We start from the raw sequence: 25,730 nt of genomic DNA, 5'->3' as shown, positions 1-25,730 counted from the left end.
GGCCAAGGTGTGGGCAGGGCTGGGTCTCTGCAGAGGCTCCAGGAGAGTCGCTCCCAGACTTTTCAGGGTCTGGTGAGGCCCTCCAACATCCGGCACCCTCTGACATCAACCCGACTCCTCCCAGGAGACCATTGTGCTCACACCGTCTCCCATCTCAAGATCCTTCCTGCATCTACAAAGTCCTTTTTGCCGTAAGAGGTGGCACTCACTGTTCCAGACATTCGGATGTGGGCAGCTCGGGGGCTGTTTTCCAGCCCAGCAGGCACGTCAGATTGTCACTGATGTCAAATGCTGTGACTCATGTCAGGGAAGTCAGGGACCGCTGGGAGGACAAGCATAACTCTTAAGTGAGTGTCATGGAGGAAGGGACATTCGATGGGAGCCCAGGGGTGGGAGAGGGCTTCCCGGGTGGCTCAGACGTAAAGAACCTGCCTGCAATGCAGGAGACCCAGGTTCCATCCCTGGGTCAGGAAGATTCCCTGGAGAAGGGAATGGCTACCCACTCCAGTACTCTTGCCTGGAGAATTCCATGGACGGAGGGGCCTGGTGGGCTACAGTCCATGGGGTAGCGACTTCACTGAGCGACTTCACTTTCACTTTCGGTGGCGGAGGGCACTCTGGGCAGAGGAAGCAGCAGAGCAAAGCCTGGGGCAGCCCAGCACTTTCCCTCAGCAGCGGGAGAAGCAGGGCACGGGCTGGGCAGACAGGACCACTCTGACCCTGCACGGGGCCTGGATGGGACAGGGCCAGGCAGCAGGAGGCCCTGAAAGAGTCAAGAAGGAGGAGGGCACATCTCTGCAGGCACGTGGGCACACCCACCTCGCTTAGAGGACCCAGGGCCAGTAAAAACGCAAGGAGGGACCCTCAAAAATCATGCAGAACCCCAAATTGCAACAACAGAGCAGCAAGCCGAGTGCAAGGCCCTGGAGGCTACGTGGGCCCCAACACCCGCCTCCCCCACAACCCCTTGCGGAGCCGTCCGTCCACACGGCCACGTGGGTCGTGGAGCCACAGAGCCGTGGATTGCAGCACTTCATGATGCAGAGCCACTGGACATGGTGCCAGGCTGGATGCGGGGAGAGGCACAGCGAGAACAAGGCCCCGATGTGAGGCTGAATAGCTGGGGGATGGAGCACGGCCCCCTGAGAGGGCCCAGGCCAGGAGGTGGAGCTAGACAGGCCATCCGGAGAGACAAGCCCGGGATGGTGCTCACGACCTCGTGGTGTCGAAGGCCTGGAGACGAGGCAAAGACACAGACAGATGCTCGGGCAGAGGACAGGACGGGAGAGAGAGAAACAGAAAAGGCAGGGGAACCCGCCTGGAAAGCCAGGGAGCCGGAGAAGGCCGGACGTTCAGAGGGGCCAGCAGTTCCGTCCAGTCCACTTCAGTCGCTCAGTCGTGTCCGACTCTGCGACCCCGTGGACCGCAGCACACCAGGCCTCCCTGTCCATCCCCAACTCCCAGAGTTCACTCAAATTCATGTCCATTGAGTCGGTGATGCCATCCAGCCATCTCATCCTGTCGTCCCCTTCTCCTCCCGCCTTCACTGTTTCCCAGCATCAGGGTCTTTTCCAGTGAGTCAGTTCTTTGCATCAGGTGGCCGTGGGCAGTTCTAAATGCTGCCAAATGGAGTAAGATGCCAGCAGGAACTGACCATAGGGGTGGGGCCTGCTGGGTGCAGGTGGGGGAAACAGGGAGGGAGCCGGAGTCGGACGCTCTTTGGAATCGGTTGGGGGTAAAAGGGGCAGAGGAACGGAGTGGGGTCAGCAGGGCCCGGGGACTAGACAGTGTCCACTTTGGCCTCTCACCACTGGAGCGCGTCGCGTGGCAGAGACGCAGGCTTCGCTGTGTGTGGTGGGGAGCGGGTGGCACCAGGGTTAGGCCTGCAGGCACGGAGGCTGCCCTGGCCCCGGGCCCCAGGGCGGGTGGGCGAGAGGGGACGCGGGGCCTGGGGCTGTGTGCAGCTGGCCGCCGCCTGCCCGCTGAGCTGAGAGCCAAGGATACAGGGGCCATTCAGCCTCTGTCAGCTGTCATCCAGGGCGGCCACGAGCTGAATGCCCTGCGCTGTGTAAGCACAGAGCTGCTTTTTGGACTCTGGGGCCCTGGGCTTTCCCAGAGCTTATACTGGGCTGGGCTTTCGCCACCAGCATCCTGGGGTCATGGTCGCCTGGACCCCGGGGGAAGGGGTGGCGTGAGGGACCATCCCTATTGCTTCTCAGGTGAGACCCTCCCCCCGTGCACTGGGCTGGCCACAGGGGCAAGCGGGAGTGAGAACAGGGGTGCGCCCCCCCAAAGAGCTTCCCTTGCCCCTGGCTTCAGAGCAGGCTTCAGAGGTCAGGGGAGAGGGAGAGGGCAGTGAGCTTCTCTGCCCCGAGGGCTCCCTGGGCTCCCTGGCCAGGCGGGCTCCTGCACGACCCGGAGGCCAGCTCCCCTTGCAGGCTGCCTGCCCCACTCCAGGCCCCCATGTGACCCAAAAGCTCCGTGAAAGGCACAGCAGGGTCTGCCTGGGCCAGGAGCGCCTCTGGGCCCCGAGGGAGGCCACTCCGTCCTGCTGTCTGGACTCCCTGTCCCAGATCCAGAGGCAGACCGACCCCGAGAGACGCAGACGCCAATGAGCCAGCCCGAGCCTGCTTCACCGCCTTAGTGCTGCTCCCGAGGAACGGCCGTCTCACGTCTCCACGGCCCTGGACCCCACGCTGAGCCCTGAAAACCAGCTTCACCAGGAACTGGACTAAGTACGGAATGTTCTGGTTTCACCTGTCACGTTCCCCAATTTGCCTGGATGGGTAATTAATTAATGGGCCTGTTTTATTCTGCTCCTTGGAGGGCTGGAGGCTGCCGGAGGAGAATGGTGCCCCGGGAAAGGACGGGGAGAGGAGCCCGCTGACCTCGAGATGCAGGACACCCATGTCTCCTCCAGCAGCCCCTGGCCGGCAGGGAGGGCCCCGTGCAGAGTGCCGTCTGTTTAAAGAATAAATCCTCCCTGTTCAGCAAATGCGAACCAATGGCCCGGCCCCTGCTGAGAGAATCGAGCGGTTCAATCGAGGCTTTTCCTCTGCGACAGAACAGTGTGTTACTCAAACCCACTGCCCCGCCCCGAACAAGGCCTTGGACCCTGCGTGCTGGGGAGGCGTGCGTCCGAACGCCGGTTGGCAGCACTGTCTGCAGACAGGAGATCTGTGCCTCCCCCAGCCCCATCCCCACCTCTGTGTCCACCTCCATCTTGGTGCAGCTCACCCTCCCCTTATGAGAGTCCACGGGGGGATGCTGTGCTCATTCATTCATTTCCAGGAATGTCAGTTCTGTCCAAAAACGTCTCCTCCGCATGTTGTCCATGACAGCCCAGCGGGAAGAAGAGTCCTCCTGGGGCCCCCTGGTCTGTGGCGGGCACTACCAGCCCTGAAGGCATGCCCCCATGCTGCCCCGCCACCCACGACCGCCTTTACTGCTGGTTTGTGGGCCAGGGTGAGACAACCAGGTGAAAACTGCCTGTGAGCAGGAAGCCGGAAACCCTCCCCAGGGCGCAGTGGCCACAGAGCTGGGCAGGACACAGGCAATATCTGCCAGGTGGGGGGTGCCCAGAACCCAGAGGCCAATGCCTCATAGAGGACAGGGCCACCTTCCATTCGTTCCAAGGCAGGAGACTCAGGGGCAGGGGCTGGACGTGGAGGCTGACCCATGACTCACAGCGGACGTGCAAAGAGCCGGGCTCTGTCGTCCTGAACCACAGCAGAGTCCAGAGCTGGAGGGACTCACCGGATAGTCAGCCAGGTGACTGCCCAGGGCCCTGGCTCTGCTGCCTTCAGACCCCTGCTCGCCTGTCCTGTGCCCCTCACCTCTGGGGAGGTCCTGGCCCCCTGACACCTCTTCCCCAGCACCAGCTCCCGCTGTAACGCGGGACCCCGTCATGCCCAGGGTCCGCAGATCACCCAGGGGCGCAGTCATCAGGCGGTGAGGAGGGAGGAGCTGGAGGGCCAGACGGCGACGGGAGAAGTGAGCATCCCGGCCCACGCGGTTCCCTCTCATCGGGGCATGATCTTCAGACCTCATCCTGGGACGTGTGCTTGTCTTTGTCAGATACAAGTCGCAGATGGGAGACTAGATGGGTTAATATCCGCAAAGCCCTTGAGAGGGCCTGGCACGTGACCATTACTATGTAAACCCTGCTTTGTATCATGACAACGGCTGTAACTGTTACTCACCGACCGGGAACCTTAAACAGTTCCCAACACAGTGCAGCCAACAGAATGGGTGTTGAGAAAATCAGTGGTTTCAGTCCATTCAGAGCCCTTAAAAGCAGAAGACAGGATGGTCTCCTCCTCATTGATAAGTATTTACATTCACTCATTGGCCAGACACTCCCCGCGGCAGGCTGCACTTTCCAAAACGCAGCCGGTCGTCTGCATCCGTCTCCCACGCTCTTTCTGCACTGTGATGGCGGCCCTCCTCTCATCTCGCGGCCAAGCTCGTGTCCCCTCTCCTTGAACCTGGGCCCACTTCGTGGCGCCTCCACCAACAGAGGAAAGGACGCCCGGCCACAGAGAGGCCACGCACTTCCTCCACACTGTCCTCACGCACAGCCTCTTTCGGCCCCGGCCGCCGTATTGGGAGGAGGCCGGACAGCCCCTGGACCGGCCACGTGCAGACTCTCCGGCCAGCAGCCCCAGCTGTGGCCCCAGCTGACAGCCAGTGATAGGCTGCAGGTGAGTCCAGCCCCCAGCACTCAAGTCATCTCCAGCCTTCAGCCACCAACGCTGAGGTCCCTCTGAGCCCTGTGGAAAGGGCAGACTCGTGAGCAAAGTAAATAACTGTCACTGCTTAAGCACTAGGTTTGGAGAGAGTTATGAAGCATGACGGGCAGTGGGGTGGTGGAGCAGAGTCGGGGGGTGGGCTGCCATGACCAAAACCTACGGCCATGACCAAAGCCCAGAACACATGCTGCTGGCTTAGACTCCAGGTGGCAAGAAGCTAGAAAAGCTTAGAGGAGACTGTTGGTCAAGACGAAAGGTGCGTGGTGGCATTAGCGGACATCTAGGGGACCAGGAGGAGGCTGACAGTGGGAGTTTCAGGAAAGTCAGTGACTGCCCTTGGGGGCTTGGAGCCTCGTTATGCTGGACAGAAAGCTTGGCGCCTCTGTTGCCCAGAAAATCAGAATTAAGCTTACTGATCTCAGTGAGTTACCTGAGGCGTCTCCAGAGAGAATATTCAAAGCACCACCCAGCTCCTTCTGGAGGCCTGCAATAACATGCCAGAGGAGAAAGAGAAGATAAAGTTTGGCCTGGTAGCTGTAAAGGGACCGGCTGCATTTGAAAATAAAACAGGCTCTCTTTCTTTGGTTCTCTGGTTGGTAAATGATTCTAAAAGTAAGGAACGACTTCCAGGGTTTCATTTCCAGGAGAGAGACGCTCCTAATAAACCAGCCCTCCAGCAAAAAGCAACTGTAAATGGTGGACAAAATACAAACCAGTTCGCTGAGAGCACTGAGGAACAGACATAAGCAGGCAAATATAGGATGGGGCTAGAAGTAAGAGCGGGAGGCAGCGAGCGTGGCGGGTGAGTCCTGGGTTTCCGCAGCTGTGACCACAGGGCCGGGCCAAGCAACTGGCGCTCTGAGGGGAAAATCCGCTGTCCTCCTGGGGGAACCTCAGGAAGGAGCCCAGGCAAGAGAGAGTAGCCCAGAAAAGAACATCCAGGAAGGGGAGCCCAAATCCTCCACATAGGCTCAACCTGGGACCCCGACTGGACCCTGAAACATACCCACGGAGCCGAAGAAGAGCGGATGAACTGAAATTTAGCCTTAGTCATCCACAGGCGTGACAGAGTTCATAGTTTGGGTCTAACCAAGTAAATTGCCTTAAAAATACCACCCCTTCAGAGCCACCCAACAGAATCCAAAGTCCCAGAACAAGGCAATAGTAGTTTCCAAAGGCATTCAGTGAAGAAAAATCAGGAAAATTTGATATATTTACAAGGAAAAGATCCAGAGACGGACCAAACGTGCATCAGTGGGCAAGGGCAATCATTTTTAACTATGTCCAAGAGGGAAGGGAAATGCCATCACAAGAAACAGAGAGAACACCTGGCAGAGAAACAGAAAATGCAGACAAATCCAAGTGGAAAGTTTAGAGCTGAAAAATAAAGCATCAGACATTAAAAAATTTTCCAGATGGGCTTAATTAACAGCTTGGAGGTAGCAGATGAAAGAATCAGCAAATTTGAATATGGAATGATAGCAATCACCCAACACCAAGGAGAGAGAGAAAAGCCACTAAGGAAATAAGTGGCATCCCAGAAGGCATCCTTAAAGAAAACCCTCTCAGCCGAGATGTTTGCATCCGACCAGAGTGGCTTCAACAGTGAAGAATAAGGACATGGTCTTTACAACGAAGAACACCCTTCTCCAGATGCTAAACCACAAGGACCGCTGAAGGGAGTTCCTCAGGCAGATCGTAATGATACCGGGTGGAAATGTGAACCTTTGGGAACGGATGACGCTCATCGGAAATGGCAAGTATCAGGCCACTCAGTGTAAAGTGACTGTTGTTCAGCTGCCAGGTCGTGTCCGACTCTTTACGACCCCATGGACTGTGGCACGCCAGGCCTCCCTGTCCCTCTCCCTCTCCCGGAGTTTGCCCAAGTTCACATCCATTGCATTGGTGATGCCGTCCAGCCATCTCATCCTCCGATGCCCTCATCCCCTTCTGCCTTCAATCTTTCCCAGCATCAGAGACTTTTCCAACAAGTCAGCTATTTGCATCAGATGACCAAAATACTGGAGCTTTAGCATCAGTCCTTCCAATGAGTATTAAGGCTGATTTCCTTTAAGATTGACTGGTTTGATCTCCTTACTGTCTAAGGGACTCTCAAGAGTCTTCTCCAACATCACAGTTCGAAGGCATCCACTCTTTAGTGCTCTGCCTTCTTTACGGTCCAACTCTCACAAGTGACTATTTTCCCCTTAATTTCTTTAAAATACACGTGACTGGTTAAAGGAAAAATAGACACTGTCTTTGGGGTTTATAGAGCATATGAAGTAATACTCTTGACAACAGTACCACAAACAATGAGAGTGCGGATGGATCTACAGTGTTGTAAAGTGGCACAATAGTAGCCCACATAGACAGTGAAAAATTAGCACGTTTATATCATAACCCCTAAACAGTCACTAAAATAACAATGCAAAGATGTGCAACTCAAAAGCCCAAAGGTTAATTATAATGGAATTATTTTTTAAATAGTCAAATAATCCAAAAGAAAGTAAGAAAGGAACAATAATAACAAACAAAGAAGAGGAAAACAGAAAAATATAAAACAATACACATGAATATGAATAGAGTAAGTACTCTAATTACAAGTATCAGAATGGATTTCTTTGAAAAACAAGACCCACCCAACTCTATACTGTTGATAAGAGAAGTACTTTGAAAAAGACAAAAAGAGGTTGAAAGTCAATGGATGAAAACATGTATCCCATGCGTAGAATACAAGTAAGAAGCTGCAGGAGCTTTATTACTATCAGATAAAATAGACACCAAGACAGAGTGTGGGCACAAGGGGAAGATGGATATCTTTATCATAAAGATCAAAGGGCCAGTTCATCAGGAAGAAAAACAATCGTGAGTGCGTGTCCACCTAGTAACAGCCTCGAAACACACGAGACGAACACCTGCAGAACTGAAGGAAAAGTACAATTCCGTGACCGCAGTAAAGTGTTTTAATGCTCCTCTGCCAACAACTGATAGAAAAGATGGAGGGAAAAAAATCAATAAAAACCTGGACCTGAACAACACTGTCTATCACGTGACACAGTTGATATGTATCAAACACTTTGCCCAACAAAGAAAAATGCATGTTTTTTTCCTAAGTGCACACGGTCTGCTTCCCAAGACAGGCAATGTTCTGAGCCACACAGCGGGTAAACCAAACGTCAAAGAACCGGTGTCAGTCAGAGCATGTTTCCTGACCGTTGTTGCTGTTTTTAGTCACTAAGTCGTGTCTGACTCTTTTGCGACCCCATGGATTGTACCCACCAGGCTCCTCTGTCCATGGGATTTCCCAGGCAAGAACACTGGAGTGCATTTCCATTTCCTTCTCCAGGGACTCTTTTCAACCCAGGGATCAAACCCGTGTCTCCTGCATTGGCAAGCAGATTCTTTACCACTGAGTCCCCAGGGAATCCCTTCCTGATCATTGTTGAATTGAATTAGAAATCAAGAAATAGTAAGATATCTAAGAAACTCCCAAACATATGGATATCAACAACATCTGAGTAGTCCATGCTCAGGGAAGAAATCACAGTGAGAAGTGGCAAATGCTTCATTCACACTGAACCATGTGGGAAATAGTTCTCACTGAACGATGATGAAGAGGCAGCTTACGACAGTTTATGGGCTGCAGGTAAAGCCGTGCTTTGAGGAAAACGTATGCCTTTAAAGGGCTGTAACAGAGGTGAGTTAAGACTACAGTCCGTGCCCTAGGGGTCTACCTCAGACTAAAAGAAGAGCAAAACCAACCCGGAGTAAACAAAAGGGAGAAGAGGCAAAGATAAGGAAAGAAATCAGAGAAACAAGAAGCCAGCAAGAAACAGGGGCAGTTAACACAACCAAACGCTACTCTTCAAGAAGATCAAACAACCGACAAAAGTCTAGTGAGACCGACCCCTTAAAATGAGAATAAACGCACAAGTCGCCATGTCAGGATCAGAACGATGGGTGCTGCTTCAGGTCTTCAAGAGAAGAAGACAGTGAGGAGCTTTATGCTAATATATTAAATAACATTAAAACTAGAGAAAGAGTGTCGTGGGGCTTCCCTGGTGGTCCAGTGGCTAGCACTCCACACCCCCAGTCCCGGGGGCCGGGTTTGATCCCTGTCGGGGAACTAGACCCCACGCGCCCCAGCTGAGAGTTCACGCGCTGCAGTGGTGCGACGGGGCCCCACGTGCCGGCGCTGAGGGCAGGTGCAGCCAAATAAGCAAATGGAATGAGTGAATACTGCAAAAAAAGGAATGTCATGAGGGAACGTACGCTGAAAAATCCAACAACTTTGGTTAAAAGGACAAATTCCTCCAGAAATACTGCTTACCCAGATTTACACTCGATCAAGGAGAAAATTTGAATATTTCTATAGTTATCTTTTAAAATTAGTTTTTTAAAATAAAAGCAAACAAACCTTCCCACCAGGAAAATTCCAGGCCAGGAACGCTTCCCTGCTGAATTCCATCAAACTTTCAAAAAGATGTAACATCAGATTTACACTAATCCTTTCAGATAACACAAGAAGAGGGAAAACTTTTCAACTTGCTTTTTGAGGCCAGTATAATTCTGAAATAAAATCAGACAACGGCATTGCGAGAAAAATAAAACTGTGAACCAGTATTTCTCATGATTGTGGACAGGAAAGTCCTTAACAAAATATAAGCACCCTCGGGAAATCTAGCAACATTTGAAAAGGACAATGCATTACAATTAAGTAGGGTTTATCTCAAAATACAAGAATGGTTTAGCACTCAAAAATCAATCAATGTAATTTACCATATTAACAGAATAAAGAACAACACCCACAGGATCATTGTAATAGATACAGGAAAAAAGCATTTGACAAAATAAAGATCCAATCATAACAAAACTCTCAGGGACCTCAGATAGAGCAACACAGGGTGGGTACGTGAAATCTACGCCCACGTCCTGCTCAGAGGTGGTGGAGGTTTCCCCATACGCTGGGAATGAGGCGGGGATTCCTGCTCTCAGGGCCCCACTGCACCATTTCCTGGAGGGTCTAGTTATTGGAGATGGAAACAGCGACGTAAGCGCCTGCAGACCGGAAAAGAAGCGGCCCAGTCTCTCCCTGGGGCTGAGACAGTTGCTTGCCCTGTCCGCACAGGAGCACGGACGCGCGACCCTCACCCTGGGGCTCAGGGGGTCGCCCTGTCCCACTTCTCCAAGCTGTGCCCTCCGGGCAAGCCCCAGGAAAAGGCGATGCTGGTGCCGGGGATCCGTCACTCAGGACACAGACGGCCCCGGAAGCCCTGATGAGCCGCGCGCCGGGGCCAGCACCTGGCAAGCCCCGAAAGCACCCCTGTTCCATCTCAGTTCCCACCACGACTTCTGGCAGCCCTGCTTTCTTACGAGAAACAAAGGCTTTTGGAAGTGGTCCCAGAGGTCAAGGCGTTAGCTGCCCGCTTGGCCTCCACGCATCACCATGGCCAGAAGTCCCCTGGGAAGACCTTCCCTAGACAGCAGTCGGGCGCTGAGCTTCAGACGGTCTCAGTTTGGTATCATTGCTGACAAAGTGCTGGTGGGAGAGCCCACGGAAGCGGAGGTGCCTTGTTTCGTTTCGCCGTTTCTCTAAATCACGAGCTTCGCCGGCCTGCTTGCTTCCTTTGCTGTCTTTGTTCTCAAATTGCACCCGGGGGAGCCAGACAATCAGGTGAAGCTGCAGATTCGAGAGTGTGTCTGAGAGTGTCTCTGCAGACACGGACGCGGGGCAGCCAGGCAGAGGGGGCAAACTCTGGATCCTGAGGGTCCTGGCTTTGAGGCAGTGATCCCCCGTTTCCTGCCTCAGTCTCCCCACGTGTGAAACGAGGCCACAGCAGCAGACAAAAACAGCGAGTTGCCCCAGTCTGGCCTGTGCTCACTGCTTGGCAAGCAGCAGCTCTTGGGCCTCCTTGTGTCCCGATGGCTCCTGGACGCAAGGGTGGAGTTGGGAAGGACATTGACAGTGTTTGGAGGGAGTGTAGGAAGGTGCTGACCGGATCCCAGCAGGGCAGTGTGGGGGACAAGAGGGTCAGGAGGCCGAGCCGCGCCGGGAAGCTCTGCAGGCACCTGGGGCCGCGCTGGGCGTCTGCAGACTCAGTTTCCTCCCACTGAAAAGGTGGAAGGAGCGCGGCTTAAACGTCAGTTCAGCTCAGTTCAGTCGCTCAGTCGTGTCCAACTCTTTTCGACCCCATGGACTGCAGCACACCAGGCCTCCCTGTCCATCACCAATTACTGGAGTTTACTCAAACTCATGCCCATTGAGTTGGTGATCACATCCATCTCATCCTCTGTCGTCCCCTTCTCCTCCTGCCTTCAATCTTTCCCAGCATCAGGGTCTTTTCCAGTGAGTCAGGTCTTCGCATCACATGGCCAAAGTATTAGAGCATCAGCTTCAACATCAGTTCAGTTCAGTTCCATTCAGTCGCTCAGTCATCTCGGAATCTTTGTGACCCCATGAATCGCAGCACGCTAGGCCTCCCTGTCTATCACCAACTCCCAGAGTTCACTCAAACTCATGTCCATCGACTCAGTGATGCAATCCAACCATCTCATCCTCTGTCGTCCCCTTCTCCTCCTGCCTTCAATCTTTCCCAGCATCAGGGTCTTTTCAAATGAGTCAGCTCTTCGCATCAAGTGCCCAAAGTACTGGAGTTTCAGCTTCAGCATCAGTCCTTCCAGTGAATATTCAGGACTGATCTCCTTTAGGATGGACTGGTTGGATCTCCTTGCAGTCCAAAGGACTCTCAAGAGTCTTCTCCAACACCACAGTTCAAAAGCATCAATTCTTCGGCGCTCAGCTTTCTTCACAGTCCAACTCTCACATCCATACATGACCACTGGAAAAACCATAGCCTTGACTAGATGGACCTTTGTTGGCAAAGTAATGTCTCTGCTTTTTAATATGCTGTCTAGGTTGGTCATAACTTTCCTTCCAAGGAGTAAGCGTCTTTTAATTTCATGGCTGCAGTCACCATCTGCAGTGATTTTGGAGCCCGAAAAAATAAAGTCTGACACTGTTTCCACTGTCTCCCCATCAGCATCACTCCTTCCAATGAATATTCAGGACAGATAAGGATACAGTGAAAACGCACTTCAATGCACGCGGCCCCAGGACAGTGAAGCACAGCGGCTTTAACAACTGCACTGCCCCCGGCTCTTCTCTGACCAGGAGGAAAGCTGGGCGCTGGGTGGGCTACCAGGGGGGAACCCCTCCACGGGAGCCAGGCAGGCCCGGGCTAGGGGCCTGGCAGGACAGTCAGGTGAGGAGCAGGGGCGCTGAGCTGGACCCAACCCCACAGCAGCAGCAGCGCGCCCTGGCCTCGGGGAGGGGACCGCCCATCTGGCTTCACCCCGGTTCCCTCTGCTTGTCCCAGCAGCCCTGTCTCCTCTGCCCATTGGACCCCGGGGCAGCCCACCCCAGCCTCCGACTCAGCGCCCCCCACACCCAGCATCTCCTCCCAGGCCTCTCACCCAGAGCCCCAAGCCAGCTTCTAAACCACCCTTGGCTCCCCAGCCCCACACCCAGCGGTCAGCAGGTCCTGTCCATCCACGCGTCCATCCATGCCTTACGCGTCCCCTTCAGCCAAGCCCAATCATCGGCAGGCGATCCTTTAGCCAGCCCAGGGCAACAGCCTCGGGGGTCCCACTTTGACCCCCGCCCACCTCCCTCCTCCACAGGGAGGCAGAGCTCTCCAAATGCACCCAGACCCGGTCACCTCCCGGCCCCCAAGCCTGGCCGCCCCGTCAGAACAGACTCTAAAAGCATCTCCGCGGCGGGCATGGTCCTGCCAGCTCCCGCCCCTGCGGTCCATCTCCAGCCCCTGCTCCCTCTGTCCGCACCCGATGTCTCTCCCCTCCCCCAAAGCCACCACCGGATGCTGTCTCCCACCCCACGGGCTCCTCAGGGGGCTTGCCTGGCCGCCTCCCTCCCAAAGGCCCTCCCCAGAGCATCCTGGCCCTTACCCCCACAGTACCCACCACAGGCAACATTTACCCAGCTCTTCATTCGCTTGTTTTCTGTCCCTGCTCTAGGCTGCATAAGACATCCACGCCCTAACCATCCCTGCCAACGTTACTTCATACGGAAAAGGTGTTTTGGAACTGGGATCAAGGTAAGGATCTTGCCGCGGGGAGACATTCTGGACTATCCAGGTGGCCCGTGATGCAGTGTGTCCCTGAAGGAGGGACCCAGGGGAGATTCGCAGCCACAGAGGGGAAGGGGAGGTGAAGACAGAGCAGAGAGAGTGAGGATGCGGGCCTCGGAGACGATGCGGCTACAAGCCAAGGAGCTCAGGCCACCAACAACCAGCAACTGAAAGCCAGGAAGGACCCTGGAGCCCCCGGGGGCGAGGCCGGCATTGCTCCTGGCAAGTTAGTCTGAGCGGCAGGAACGGGGCGCGGCTGCTGCTCCCAGGAACAGGGGAGACTGTGGGCTGGGACGTTCGGGGCCCCCAGAGCTGTGTCAGGGCCACTCTCACTAAGCAGCCGGGGAGCTGTCAGGCTGGGAGCCGGCTTCCAGTCCGGGGTTCAAGGAGGAGTCTGAGGGCGTCACAGACGTGTGGTTGTTGCCATGGCCTGGAGCAAGCACCCGGCAGAGACCTTCGGGAGGCAGGAAGATGGGGAGGACCACAGAGGGCCCGGTGAGGGCCATGGGGAGTGGGCGGCAGGTCCAGAGGGAGGGTGGGATCCGGGGGGCGGAGCACCAACCACTCTGGGGTGCCGCTGACATCTCCACATGAGATGAAAGCCCTCGTTAAGCAGCTGGGTTTGGCGCCCTGAGCTGGGGGCCAGGAGAGACCAGGACACAGGGAGTGAAGAGCCTGTTTCTGTGAAGGGGACTGAGAGGGGGGCGATGCGGGAGGGAAGAAAGGGAAAGGGCGCCCTCAGTAAGTGGGAGCACATGGCCGCCCTTCGGTGCCCGTGGGAATGGCAGGTGAAGGGCGGGGCTGGAAGCAGACCATCCCCCGGACAGAGCAAGCCTCACCCCGGACGTGGACCTCCAGGTGGGAGCCCCACGCACAGTGAAGTCTGTGTGAGGAGGGGACCACGCTGGTGAGAGCAGGTGGGAGAGTCTGAGCTGGAGAGGGGCTGAGGCGGGACCCCTGGGAGTGCCAGGCACCCTTGGGGGGAGGTCACGAATTCACGAGAACTGTCCGAATAGTCCCAGGAGCCGTCCTGGAGCAGGCAGGATGGGGACAGGCAGGAGGCTGAGGGCCGAGAGTGGCTCCAAGGATGGTTCCCAGAAGCCCAGCTGGGCAGAGGGGAGGGGAGGCAGGGGCGGGGGGCATAGCCGGGGCTGCAGCCAAGGGAGTGGGGGTCTTAGTGCCACTGGCTCCTGGATGGTCAGCGGCAGAGTGACCGTCACCTCCCACAAGGCCTGGGGCTTCCTGAGGAGCCATATAAGCCCCGGCACAGCTGGGCACACCGCAGGGATGAGAAAGGGGTCATCTGCGTGCTCCCCACTTCCACCCTGACACTGCCTCGCATCCAGGACCGGCTACCTCTCCTGCCCAGACGACTTCCCAATATTAGAAGCCAGCCACCCGGTCCAAGGGCTAACCAGTGAGTGCCCGCTGGTGTCTGAAGCCAGAGACCAGCCCTGTCTGAACAGGCCTGTCACACAGTAGGTCTCGGTCAACACCTGCCATCCGTGAGGGTCAGTTCAACAAGGACAGTGGGCACCCAGGGAGGCTGAGAAGGGAGGGTGGAGGTCTGGGTTGGGGGGACGAAGGGGCAGCAGACAGCCCACAGCTCTGAGCACGGAGGCTGGACAGCTTGCGTGGGCTGGGCCCCACCTGCTAGGAAATTTGCAGGGAGGAGGGGGGAGAGGCAGTGCCGTTGCCTAGGCAACCACTCTGTCACCTTCTAAGGAGCCTGGCAGAGGGAGGAGGAGGCCTGTCTTAAAGGAGCGCGAGCCCCATCGATGTGGCGGCGTCCTGAGGAGTCTCGGCGGGAAGTCAGTTCCTTCTGAGCTCAGGCCCGAGTTCCATCAGGATGAACGGCAGGAGAGGGGGTGCCTGGGACCTGCTGCACCAGCTGAAGGGGCTCAGGGCTGGCACAAGCGGGCAAGAGGCTGCTCCGACTGCCAGACACACAGACAGAGCCCCCAGCCTGACTCTACCTGCAGCCGCTGCTCTGGGGGCTTCACGGGCTGCCAGGCGGGAAAGTCGCTGGGTGAGAAGACTGGAGTCTAAGCTGGTCAGCAGAGCTGTGGCCACCTTTCAGCCCAGCTTTGGCCAACCCCAAAGCCGTGGTCGGGAGCAGAGAACTGAGGAAGGGCTGCTGGGGGCGCCGGGGTGGGCACTGGACGAGAACAAGCCCCGACTGTAAGGGGACTCGGTTTGCAGGAGGGAATAAGAATATGATAAACCCTGACGATGCAAACCAAGCCCTGAAATGCAGAGATGCTTCCTTCCTCCGTATCACAGGGTTCTTCCAGGAGATCCTAGCTCGTGCCGTGAAGATAAACGAGCTTTTACTTAGCAACATTTCAGTTTGATTTCGTCTTCCCAGCCTGTCAGGTTCAAGGACAAGCTAGGATTTCCAAGTTGCAAAGCGCGTGGGGGTGACATCAGCTCTGCTCATCTGCCCTCTGCCTTCGGTCTGTGGGCCTGGCACGTCCTGGGTACTTCCTGAGGCCACGGCTCTCTCACTGTTAGCAGCTGGCGTAGGGGCCGCCTCATTGCTGCCCCTGCAGAACGCGTGGGCACGGAAGGGTGACCCCCATGGCCAGAAGTCAGATTTGGTTTTAGGGGACAAGACCCAACACTTGTTCCCAGTACTTCCTCCGCACGCACAGGAACGTCTGCATCACCCCCACCTGGCCCCAGCCCCGCGCGTCCTGGGCCCCAGGCTTCTGTCTCTCCTGCTATGTTCTTCTTTCTGTGTTAGCTTTTCAAGCAATAAAAATAATGAGTCTGTGTAACTCTTTAAAACAACTTTCTTAAGATATAATTCACAAACCACACAATTCACCCACTTAGAGTATACAATCCGATGGTTTTGGTATATCACAGGATCATTTTACCTGTAAAAACTGAATATAGTAAAATATATATTTCCACTGCAGTATTCTTGCTTAGAGAATTCCACGGACAGAGGACCCTGGTGGGCTACAGTCCATGGAGTCACAAAGAGTCAGACATAAGTGAAGCAACTTTGCGTGCACGGATGCCTTGATCTGCAACGTCACCTTGCAGACAAAGGTCCGTCTAGTCAAAGCTATGGTTTTTCCAGGAGTCAGGGACGATGTGCGAGTTGGGCCATAAAGAGGGCTGAGCACCAAAGAATGGATACTTTCAAACTGTGGTGCTGGAGAAGACTCTTAAAGAGTCCTGTGGACTGCAAGATCAAACCAGTCGATCCTAAAGGAAATCAATGCTGAATATTCATTGGAAGGACTGATGCTAAAGCTGAAGCTCCAATACTTTGGCCACCTGATGTGAAGAGTCAACTCATTGGAGAAGACCCTGACGCTGGGAAAGATTCAAGGTGGGAGGAGAAGGGGGTGGCAGAGAATAAGATGTTAGATAGCATCACTGACTCAATGGGCATGAGTTTGAGCCAACTCAAGAGATAGCGAAGGACAGGGAAGCCTAGTGCGTTGCAGTGCATGGGGTCACAAGGAGATGGACACGACTGAGCGACTGAGAAACAACAGTCTTGCTCCCGGATCTCCCGCTCTGGGGATCCCGTGTGAGTTACGCCCCCAGGCTCCAGCTTCCCCACCTGTGATGTAAGAGGCCCGGACTGCTCCACCCCTTGGCGCTCTGCATTCTATGATTAACGGCTGGTAGATATTTCCTTCACAGAGTTTACTTTCCAAAGACTAAACACTGAGAAAGAGATAAGAGGGAGGTTTCTTAATACCTATTACCAGTGTAGCTTCTCAGAAAACAGCGGTGCTTAGGGACGTCTCGCCTCAAATGGGGCATATGATGGAGACTGTGGGGTCTAAGACTTGGGTCTGGGCTGGGAGTGCATGGGAAAGGAGAGCGTGGGGCTGACACAGAGAGGGGCAAGGAAGAAAGCGCATCTCCTCCCAGCTGGAGGGTGAGTCCACGCCTCTGGGTAGGACAGCGGGCCTGCTCCGGGGTCTGGAGGCCCACCGAGCTCTCCTAGGCTCCTGGTTCAGCGAAGGCATCCTGGGGAGGCAGAGTCGGGTCTGTTTCCATCTGAGCACACGTGCACACACCCAGTGGGGACGCACACGCCTGTGCACGCCCGCCCCCATGTATGCATATGATCCAGGAACACAAGGACAGACCCTCAGCCAAGAGGCCCACGTGGGGCAGAAGCCCCTGTGGGCGCCATCTGCTCCCTCTTTGATCTCTTGCTAGGCACCCCGGAAGGACAGGAAGGAGACCTGCGAGGAGTACGGGACCCATCTCGAGCTCTGAGTCCATCCCCCTCCCGGCTCAGAGCCTCAGTTTATCTCACCGAGGAGTGGCCTCCAAGGACACCTCCGGGAGATGGCCAGCCTTTCCATCCTCGGCCTGCGCCCCTCCCTGCTCTGCGTCCACTCTTTGAGTCCAGGGGGGCCCGGATCCCAGAGGCCAGGGGCCTAGAGCCACGCCGCTGGGCCAGCCAGGGTGGAGTTTTCCCTTCCAGTTAAATTTCTCCCGCCTGCTTGATGTCACATCCTGTCCCGGCTTCCCCGCCGCCGCCCTCCCCACCCCCGCGCGTGAGCGTGGCGCGCGGGTCCCCCTGCGCCTCCCCGCCCCCGCCCCTTCCCCGCAAACTTTTGGCACCCGGGCCGCCCAGCCGCGCGCCCGAGCTCTGCGGGCGCGGGGCCGTCAGGAGGAGGGGCCGAGGAGGGGCGGAGGGGCGGCCCGCCCCGCCCGGCGACCGCGGAGCCGCTCGACGCGCCGGAGATGCAGAGCGGAGGCTCCGCGCAGCAGACCCCGCGCGCCGCCTGCTCCGGGTGCTGAAGGCGCGGGGACACGGCCGGGCGCCGCCGCGGAGCCCGCAGACAGGGAACGCGTCCGCGTCCACGCAGCCGCCGGCCGCCGAGCACCCAGGGCTCCCCGCACGCCAGGACGTCGGAGGCGGCCTCGAGACATGCAACCGGCCCGGAAGCTCCTCAGCCTCCTGTTCCTCGTCCTGATGGGCACCGAACTCACCCAAGTACGTGCATCCAACGCCATTTTCCTCCCTGCGTGCGAGGCGCCCGCCCGGCCCGGGGCCCGGCAAAGTCGGGGAGCCGCTCCGCACAGCCCGGCGCCCCCCTGGCCCGGGCGCGGCCGCGGGATTGGGGAGGGGACCAGCTGCACCCGGCGTGCAGGAAGGGGTGCAGGCTGGCCCCAGACTGCTGCTGTGTCCCCCAGGACCCTCGGCCCTGACCCCTTCCTCCTGGGCGCCCTGGCTGCCCACTCCCTGCTGAGAAGTTCAAAGGGCAGTGGAGGGGGCCGTTTGGCAGCTATTGTCATCCGGGAGGAAGACCGAGCAGGCGGTCTGAGCTCTGAGCTCGGGGAGCTCGGAGGTGGATGTGACCCAACTCCCGCCCCTGCATCCCTGCCTCTGGCTACAGTTGCTGCCCTTGGGGCTCCCGAGCTGGCGGTGGGCATGGTGCCGGGGAGACCAGACCAGGGAGGACAAGCCGCCGTGTCTGAGGCTGGGGTGCATTGTGGGCTCCATGTGGAGGTTTGAGTGGGGGAGGTTGTGGCCACATGCGCGGCATGAAGTGAGTGGCAAGCGTGTGTGAGGACCGCTGGGCATTTTAAGTGGACTGACCATCCCTGAACAATGTATGAATAGAGAGCCTGTCTCTGGCTGGCATTCTCCATTTTCAAATGCATCTGAGAGCTGGCGGGTCTGGGGCGCCGGGCAGGGTGTCACTTTGGCAGCTGGCGGGTCTGGGGTGCCGGGCTGGGTGTCACTTTGGCACCGGGGTGTTGGCAAGAGGCTGCCAGCTTCAGGAGCCAGGCCGCTCAGAGTGACATTAAAATGCCCTTTCCACGGTGCCACTGTGCCACGGTCTGAGCCGGGAGATGCTCTTTGCAGCTGCGAGTCCGGGAGGTTGGGGGGGTGCTGCCAGGAGCTTGGCCCCAGGCACCAGCTGCCCCCAACCCTCCTCTCTTCCCTCCTGCCTCTGCGCCTCCCTCCCTCCCAGAATAAAAGAGGAAACAAAGGAGAGAAGAGAGGGTGAGAGGTGGATCACAGGAGAGAAGGCTCTGGAATAAGCGGCCCTTGTTTTCGCCGGGAAGCACTTGCCGGCTCCCTGGCTCTGTGGGAAGTGCATGCGGCCCAGCCCCAGCCCCAGCCCCAGCCGCGGGAGACCCTGCTGGTGCCCCGCAGGCAATCAGCCGTGCCCCCTGGAGAGGGTCCACCCGGTCTCCGGGTGAGTTTTCTTGGCTGCAGGGATGGCCTGGCCGAGGGGCAGACTCGGGCTCTGTGGGTGGACACTGTATGAGTGCACGTGCCCACGCTCACACACGCTCCCACTCCACACACACGAGCACACACGGCAGAAAGGAGCCAGGAAGCATGTACCTAATTTAGACATCTCGGGGAGGAGACGGCTGGTCTGGGTGCCCTGGAAGTGACCACCCTCGGGCCCTTCAAGCCCTACTGGCCTCCTCACCTCCAGGCTCCCTGAGTCTCCATTCCCAGCCCTCCTCCAAAGGTTCACTTATCAGTCTTTTTAAAGATCCCCTGTTCTTGGAAGAAACTTTTGGTCTAGCTTGGGTTGGAAGCTTTGTCTGGGTGGCGAGAGCCCTCACCCGTCCACGCTGTCAGTAATGGACATCCGAGTGTGGCCAGCCCCTGCACACACTCCTGCAGCCACACCATCCCTTCAGGACCCTGGTCAGCTCCCTGAGGCCTCCAGGCCAGGAAGGGAAATGATGTTGTTTTCTTTGGAAGCTTCCTGTTTGCGGAGCGGAGCTGTAGGATCCCTCAAGGGAATGCCTCCCTCAGCACAGCCGACGGGCAGGGCCCTACCCTCCCGGCTGCCTCTGAGTCTGTGCTGTGAGAATCTTCCGTCAGAAGCCTAGTATCCCTAATGGTAATGGGATTTTAGAGCCGAGGCCCAACTGGCAGAGATCACTCTAACTGGTCCACGTCTGTGAAGCTGTCAGACGGTGGCTGGCTTGGCCACCCGCTCCAGAGACCCCGGCTGCCCTGGTCCCACCCAGGTGGGCTTCTTTGGGGTCAGGCCAGGCGCCTCTCTCCTTCGTCAGACCTCTAAGGCAGGGACTGGGTTTGGGGGTAGGTGTGGTACACGGCTGCTGTGAGTCTGAGAGCTCCTTGGAGACACCCCTACCCAAGACCCTTGCTTCTTGATCCCAAAGGGATCCGACTCTGGGAAGCCACACTGCCTGGCGTCAGGAACGATGGTCCCTGCACGTGTGATGGGTGATCACCTCTGGGCTTCGGGACAAGGAGGGCAGGGCAGTGGTGACCGGCCTGGGTGGGCTCCGTCTCCCCCCGCCCTCTTCCTCTCCCGCTTCAAATAAGCTGCCCCCACGGCCGCACCCTCCATCTCAGGGGCCTTTCGAAGAATGTGGACACGAGGTTCCAGGGCCGCTGTGTTTATGGATTAGGGCCTGTCCGAATGGGAACAAGTCAGAACCACGTGGGTGTCACCTGCACTTCACGGACGCTGCTTGAAGGATTCAGGCAGACGGGCGGGGGCGGGTGGAGCGCACATGGCCGGGCCATCTGTTCTCCCAACAGCGCGCTTACGATGAGCCACTCAGTCGAACACCAGCTAGTGATCGATGGCCTACTACGCGCCAGGCTCATGGGCCCAGATGAACTCTGTCCCCAGACGGAAAGACGCTTGACTGGGTCTCGTGCTGTAGTTTTTAGGACGAGGCTGGCGTTTGCAGCTCCTTGAGAAGCACCACCAGAGCTTCCCAGCAGAATGCAGAACTGGATCTGCATCTTGGCGGAGGCACCCTGCCCACCCCAGCCCAGCTCACCTTCCCTTGCAAGAAGCACATGGCCCCCGTGTGGCATGGCCCAGAAGAGGAGGGCAGCTCTTGACAGTGACCCTGGGCTGAGCTGCCCCTCCCCTCCCAGCCCCACCAGCCACTCTCTGGTGATCTTGAGAAGGGCTCTGAGCTTCAGCCTGAACGTCCACCCTTTTAAAAGAAGAGCATGAAACCTGGTGAGGCTCGAAGATGCCTCCCTTGCTAACCCCGCTCCGGTCCTGTCCTCCTTTCCTGCTTGTGCAGCTCTCTGATACCAGCTGGTCAGGCTTGACACTGGCACGCCTGGGCGGGCGATGCTGAGTCCAGGCCTGGCCGTCTGGCACACGGGCCACGGTGCTTAGTGGGGGACTGAGACACTGCCAAGCCGGCTTGTTCGAGAGGCCCGAGGACGCTGGGGTCGGAGTGGAGGGAGCTGAGCGTGCTTTGGAGAAGGGATACCATTTGCACCTGCTGAGCCCGGGCAGGGAGATGGGGAGGCACAGGTGGGCGAGGGGCGCTGCACACAGAGGCCACAGCACGCAGACGGGCCCAGAGCCTCGGCGTTCAGCAAAGGAGCGTTGAAGGATTAGCTTTATCTCTGGGGTGAAGTGGATCCCTTTTCATTAGTCCCCAGGCCGGGCGTGGCCTTTCAGAATGACAGGCCCTGACCCCTTGGGGTGGGGGTTCCAGCTGTGAAAGGCGCACGCGGCACCTCGTAGCGCCAGCCGTCCCCAGGCCCTCAGGGGCCCCCAGGCTTTACAGAGTGACTGGTGACGCTTGTCCGGAGCCTGGGGAGCTGCGTGCAGGTCTCAGCATCCAAAAAGAGGCGTGAGTGGTCCCCGGGGCGGGGTGGGGGATGGGTCCTGTGAGCCGGCAGGCAGGCGTCACAGCGGGGCCGACGTGGAGCTGACCACTGAGGGCCCTCTCTCTTCAAACCTGTTCTCTCCTCCTCATATCCAGCCAGACTGAAGACCCCAACCCACTGCCCTGAACAAACCGAACAAGAATAAAGCTGTCCGTTCAGACAGAAGCATGATTTCTGTCACCTGCTTGAGTCGGAGCCGGGGCTCAGCGATCCCACTGACGTCCTGTCCACCTGCCCCAGGCCCTCACTCCCCAGCTCTTTGGTCCACTTGTGCTGGGGTTAGTGGTCCAGGGGGTGGGGGGTTCAGGACAGCTGGGCTCAGAATGCGTGCAGTTGACTTCGTCTCTGCAGCGAGCTTGGCCACTGCCTCGGGGGCTGCCCAGAGGCTGCCCAGGAGGTGCCCTCGTCTCTGGGCAGAAAGGCCCTGGGACACCCTCTGTGACACCCGGGGGCGGGGCTGTAAATCCCCGTCGTGAGGCAGCTGCTTCCTCTCTGAAAGCAGTGTGTCCCTCGTCCCACCGACTCCAGCCTTCCCCAGTGGAAAGAAAGGTGATGTTCTGCCTTGGGTTGTATTTATCACCAGAGTTATCGGGGCCTGTAATCAGTATTAACACTGGGTGTAAAGTCATACAAAACTAATTACTGGCTAAACCGAATTAGATGCAGGCCGCTGAGGGCGGGGCAGTGGGGACAGAAGCTGTTCTCGGCTCTGGGGGCGCCCCGCAGACGCTTCACCCCCAGGGCAGCAGCCTGAGGTCCCTCCCAGGGCGGCTCAGATAAGGGAATAGAAACTGCACCAGAGAGATGCACCGTCTTCATTTTTTCAGATGATTACATGTCAGAAACTTGGCCGGGAGCTGAAGGCACTAGGGGGGAACCAATTGTGAGGGTTAATGTCCCTGCGTGTCGCTGAGCGCCGGCCCCTCCCCACCGCGGGGCCTAAGCCTCAGCGCCCTGGGCTACTGTCCGCAGTCTCCAGATGAGGAGGCCGAGGGGCGGGTCGCGGGCGGTGAGTCACCTGCCCAGTGGCCCAGCGCGTAGGTGACAGACCCTGGATGCGGCCCAAGTCTGCCGGACACCCGAGTTCATGTTCTTGTTACGACAGAGAGAGAAACACAAGAGCAGGGAAATGGCATCGCTGAGAACCAGCAAGGAGGGGCACTGTCAGGCCAGCTCCCGTGGCCTTTGGAGAGGGTTTGAAAGCCGGGTCTCTAACTGTGTGGCCCAGCGCTCAGCCCGCTCTGAACCTGGAGCTTTGTGAACCAGGGCCCGCGGGGGTCAGCTGCTTCCCGCCCCTGAGCTGGAGAGAGCCAGCAAGCCCTTCATCCCGGGAGGGGAGGGCGCCTTCGAGGGAGCACTGGTCATCACCTCAGCTCTCTCCCGCCTAAAGGGAGGCTTCACGCAGGGAGCCGTGCACTGCCTGACTCTGTGAGCGTCTGCGCAGGGACTGAGCTCCAGGGAGTAAGAAACAGGATACGGCCCTTCTTAGCGTGTGTCCCCTCTGAACCTCCGAACCGGCCCCGACACCCGGTCACACTGTTTGTTACATTTGGTATGATTTGTAATTTGGGGGGAAGACAGCACTTCCCTGAGGGCTCAGCTGGTAAAGAATCCGCCTGCAATGCGGGAGACCTGGGTTCGATCCCTCGGTTGGGAAGATCCCCTTGAGAAGGGAAAGGCTACCCACTCCAGTATTCTGGCCTGGAGAACTCCATGGACTGTGTGGTCCATGGGATTGCAAAGAGTCAGATGCGACTGAGCGACCTTCACTTTTCACTTTCACAGCACAGCCGCAGGAAGGGGGCTCCTCCTTGCCTACAGGTCCCCCCTTCTCCTGCACCCAGTTAAACCCCAGGACAAACGCCAGCTGGCAGTGTGCAATGGAGACGTTTAGAAGACGTGGGCTCCCCGTCTCCTTGCCCAGGTCTCAGCAGTGGGGGCTTGGCCTGCGTGTTCCTGACGTTCAGGCCACGGCATTTAAAAGCAGACCGTCAGTAAGAGGGGGTGAGTAAGAAGCGTCTCCACCAAGGAGTCCAGGGCAGAGGAGGGAAGGTGCCGAAGCCCCAGGCTCTGTCTCGGGGGCACGCTCACCTTGGAGATGCTCGTCTAGGGTGTTCAGTCCACGCAGCATAGTGAGCACACCCTCCGGGAGCTTAAACCCCCCAGCCCCGGTGTCCCCAGGCGCACCCAGCCCTCACGGGGGCTCTGGAGAGAAGGTCACCCCCACTGGCTTCACATGATGCTTTGAGGGACTGAAGGTCAAAGAAAGAACAGAGGTGTGTCCATAAATATTATAGACGACTTTACTCTTCCCTCCGTGAGCTGGTTATAAATCTGACAGCACAGTGGGACCCTGAGAAAGGGTTGTGAACCCTTCTGCTTGGTGATGGGTGGGCGTGCGCCCCGCCCCGCCCCGCCCTGGGCAGCCCCTGAACCTTGCCAGGCGACTCTGCACGGCCGGAGCCAGTGGCGCGTGGCCCCTGGGGAGAGGGCACTGGCTGAGTCCCCCTGTAATCAGCTCGAGGGATTTCTCAGGCCAACTCCACCCGTCAGCAGAGGGGCTACGGTTTCTGAAGCCAAGCCCAGGCTCCACAGGCAGGGGCTGTGGTTGGGCTGAGACGCTGGTGAGGGGTGCAGAGCGGGGCGTGTGCTCCCGGGAGAGGCCGTGCGCGGAAGCTTCTGGAATCCACCTGCAGGGAGTCCTCTGCTCCGAGCGAGTGTTACATCCTGGGGTGTTTCCTGCGTTCCCAGGCGGACCCCAGAGTTGCCTCTTAGACGTCCTCACAACGACATCACTCTAATTCACGCCAGGGTCAGTTACTTACTCAGAAGAAGCCAGGCTGCCCTCAGCTAGGTGTGACAGGGCCCTGCCTGGGAAGGGGGACCCGGAGTTGTCTGCGGCCCCGGAGCCTAGCCCCGACCCCGGCGCCCTCTGAGCCCCCCGTCTCTCACAGGCCTCTCCCGGGACCTGGCCCCACTTCTGCTGCGGGGCCTCAGACAAGGTGGGGCCGTGGCTTCCATCCCCGTCTGGGCCGACGGCCTGAGGCGATGGGTCTGTAAGGAGCGTGGGACTTTCCTGAGCGGGAGCAGAGGTTGTGGGCAGCCCAGGGTGGGCCTGGGGCGGCTGGCTCTGCGGGCAGCCAGGGCAGCCGACAGCCCTGCTCGCCCTCGCGGAGGTGGCCCCCGCTTGGGGTCTAAAAGCTGTGTGTCCTGACAGTAGAGCGGGAACGCGGGCTTGAGCAGGCAGCAGAGGAAGGACGGTCCATGGTGGTCCCCCACGGTGGTCCCTCGCGGCTGCTGGGAGGGTGGCCTCCTCCAGCAGCGGAAGGCCAGGTCCTGCCGCCCCCAGAGCTCCCAGGAGAGCAGGAGGAAGGCAGGGTGGACAGAGCAGAGAGGCTCCGCGCCCCTGCTGTCCCCTGCCTCCCCTCCCCTTCTCTCTCTCTCTCCCCCTCCTTCTCTGCGCCCCCACCCCCAGCCACAAGCAAATAGCTGATGGAAATACGGATGTTCTTAAATAGCAGAAAGGCCTCCACACTGTCCTCTGGGGTCTGCCTTGGAGCACGGGAGGCTGGCCCCGGGCCCTGTAAGTCCTCGTGAGCCCCATGGGCCTGTTTCCTGTCCGTGGAAGGGAGGTGATCAGAGGCGCCTGCCCGACACGCTCCCTCACCCCGCGGCCATTGGGGGGACTCTGTCTGCAACCTGGACCCTGCCTGCCGAATGCCCCTTATAAGGAGGACAGGCTTGGAGGCAGGAGGGCGCGTTCAGTGTTATGTAACGCCGGTCCCCACCTGCAGAGCCGGGAGGCCCGGGGATCCTTGTTTCCCATCTGCCGGTGCCTTTGCACGGAGCCCACCAAGGTCAAGGCTGGGACGGGCTGGCGTGAGGACAGATGACCCAGCCTGCAGGCCCCGCAGGGGCCGGGGAGCGGGCAGAGCTCCCCGCACTCCCTCGGGCTTAGCTGCCCGGAGCCCAGCCGGGCTCTGGCAGGAACAGCGGGGCGTCGTGCCCGTGGAATGGCACACTTGGCAGGTATCTGTGGCCACAAAGACACGGTACTCCTGCACCTCGAGGGGTGTCACGTGGCTCGGGCCACGGTCTGAATGCTTGTGTCCCCCGCCCCCCACCACCCACCAAATCGCATATGTTGAGATACTCACCCCCAGAAGTGATGGCACAAGGAGATGGGGACTTCAGGAG

The 25,730-nt window shown here is 58.1% G+C and overlaps 1 protein-coding gene across 1 annotated transcript in view; it reads left to right on the top strand.

Annotated features, from left to right (window-relative positions):
• Window positions 1-17,469: 17,469 nt before the first annotated feature.
• OLFM1 (olfactomedin 1) overlaps window positions 17,470-25,730 on the top strand; it is a 38,701-nt gene continuing 30,440 nt past the window's right edge. Inside the window, exon 1 of the mRNA XM_070378674.1 lies at window positions 17,470-17,879. Coding sequence (XP_070234775.1) covers window positions 17,814-17,879 — 66 coding nt within the window. The 5' untranslated portion in view covers window positions 17,470-17,813. The remainder of the gene's footprint in view (window positions 17,880-25,730) is intronic.

The sequence above is a fragment of the Bos mutus genome, chromosome 11 (assembly GCF_027580195.1).
Source record: "Bos mutus isolate GX-2022 chromosome 11, NWIPB_WYAK_1.1, whole genome shotgun sequence".
In the NCBI taxonomy this organism is placed as follows: Eukaryota; Metazoa; Chordata; class Mammalia; order Artiodactyla; family Bovidae; genus Bos; species Bos mutus.
This window is presented reverse-complemented; position numbering and strand designations above follow the sequence as displayed.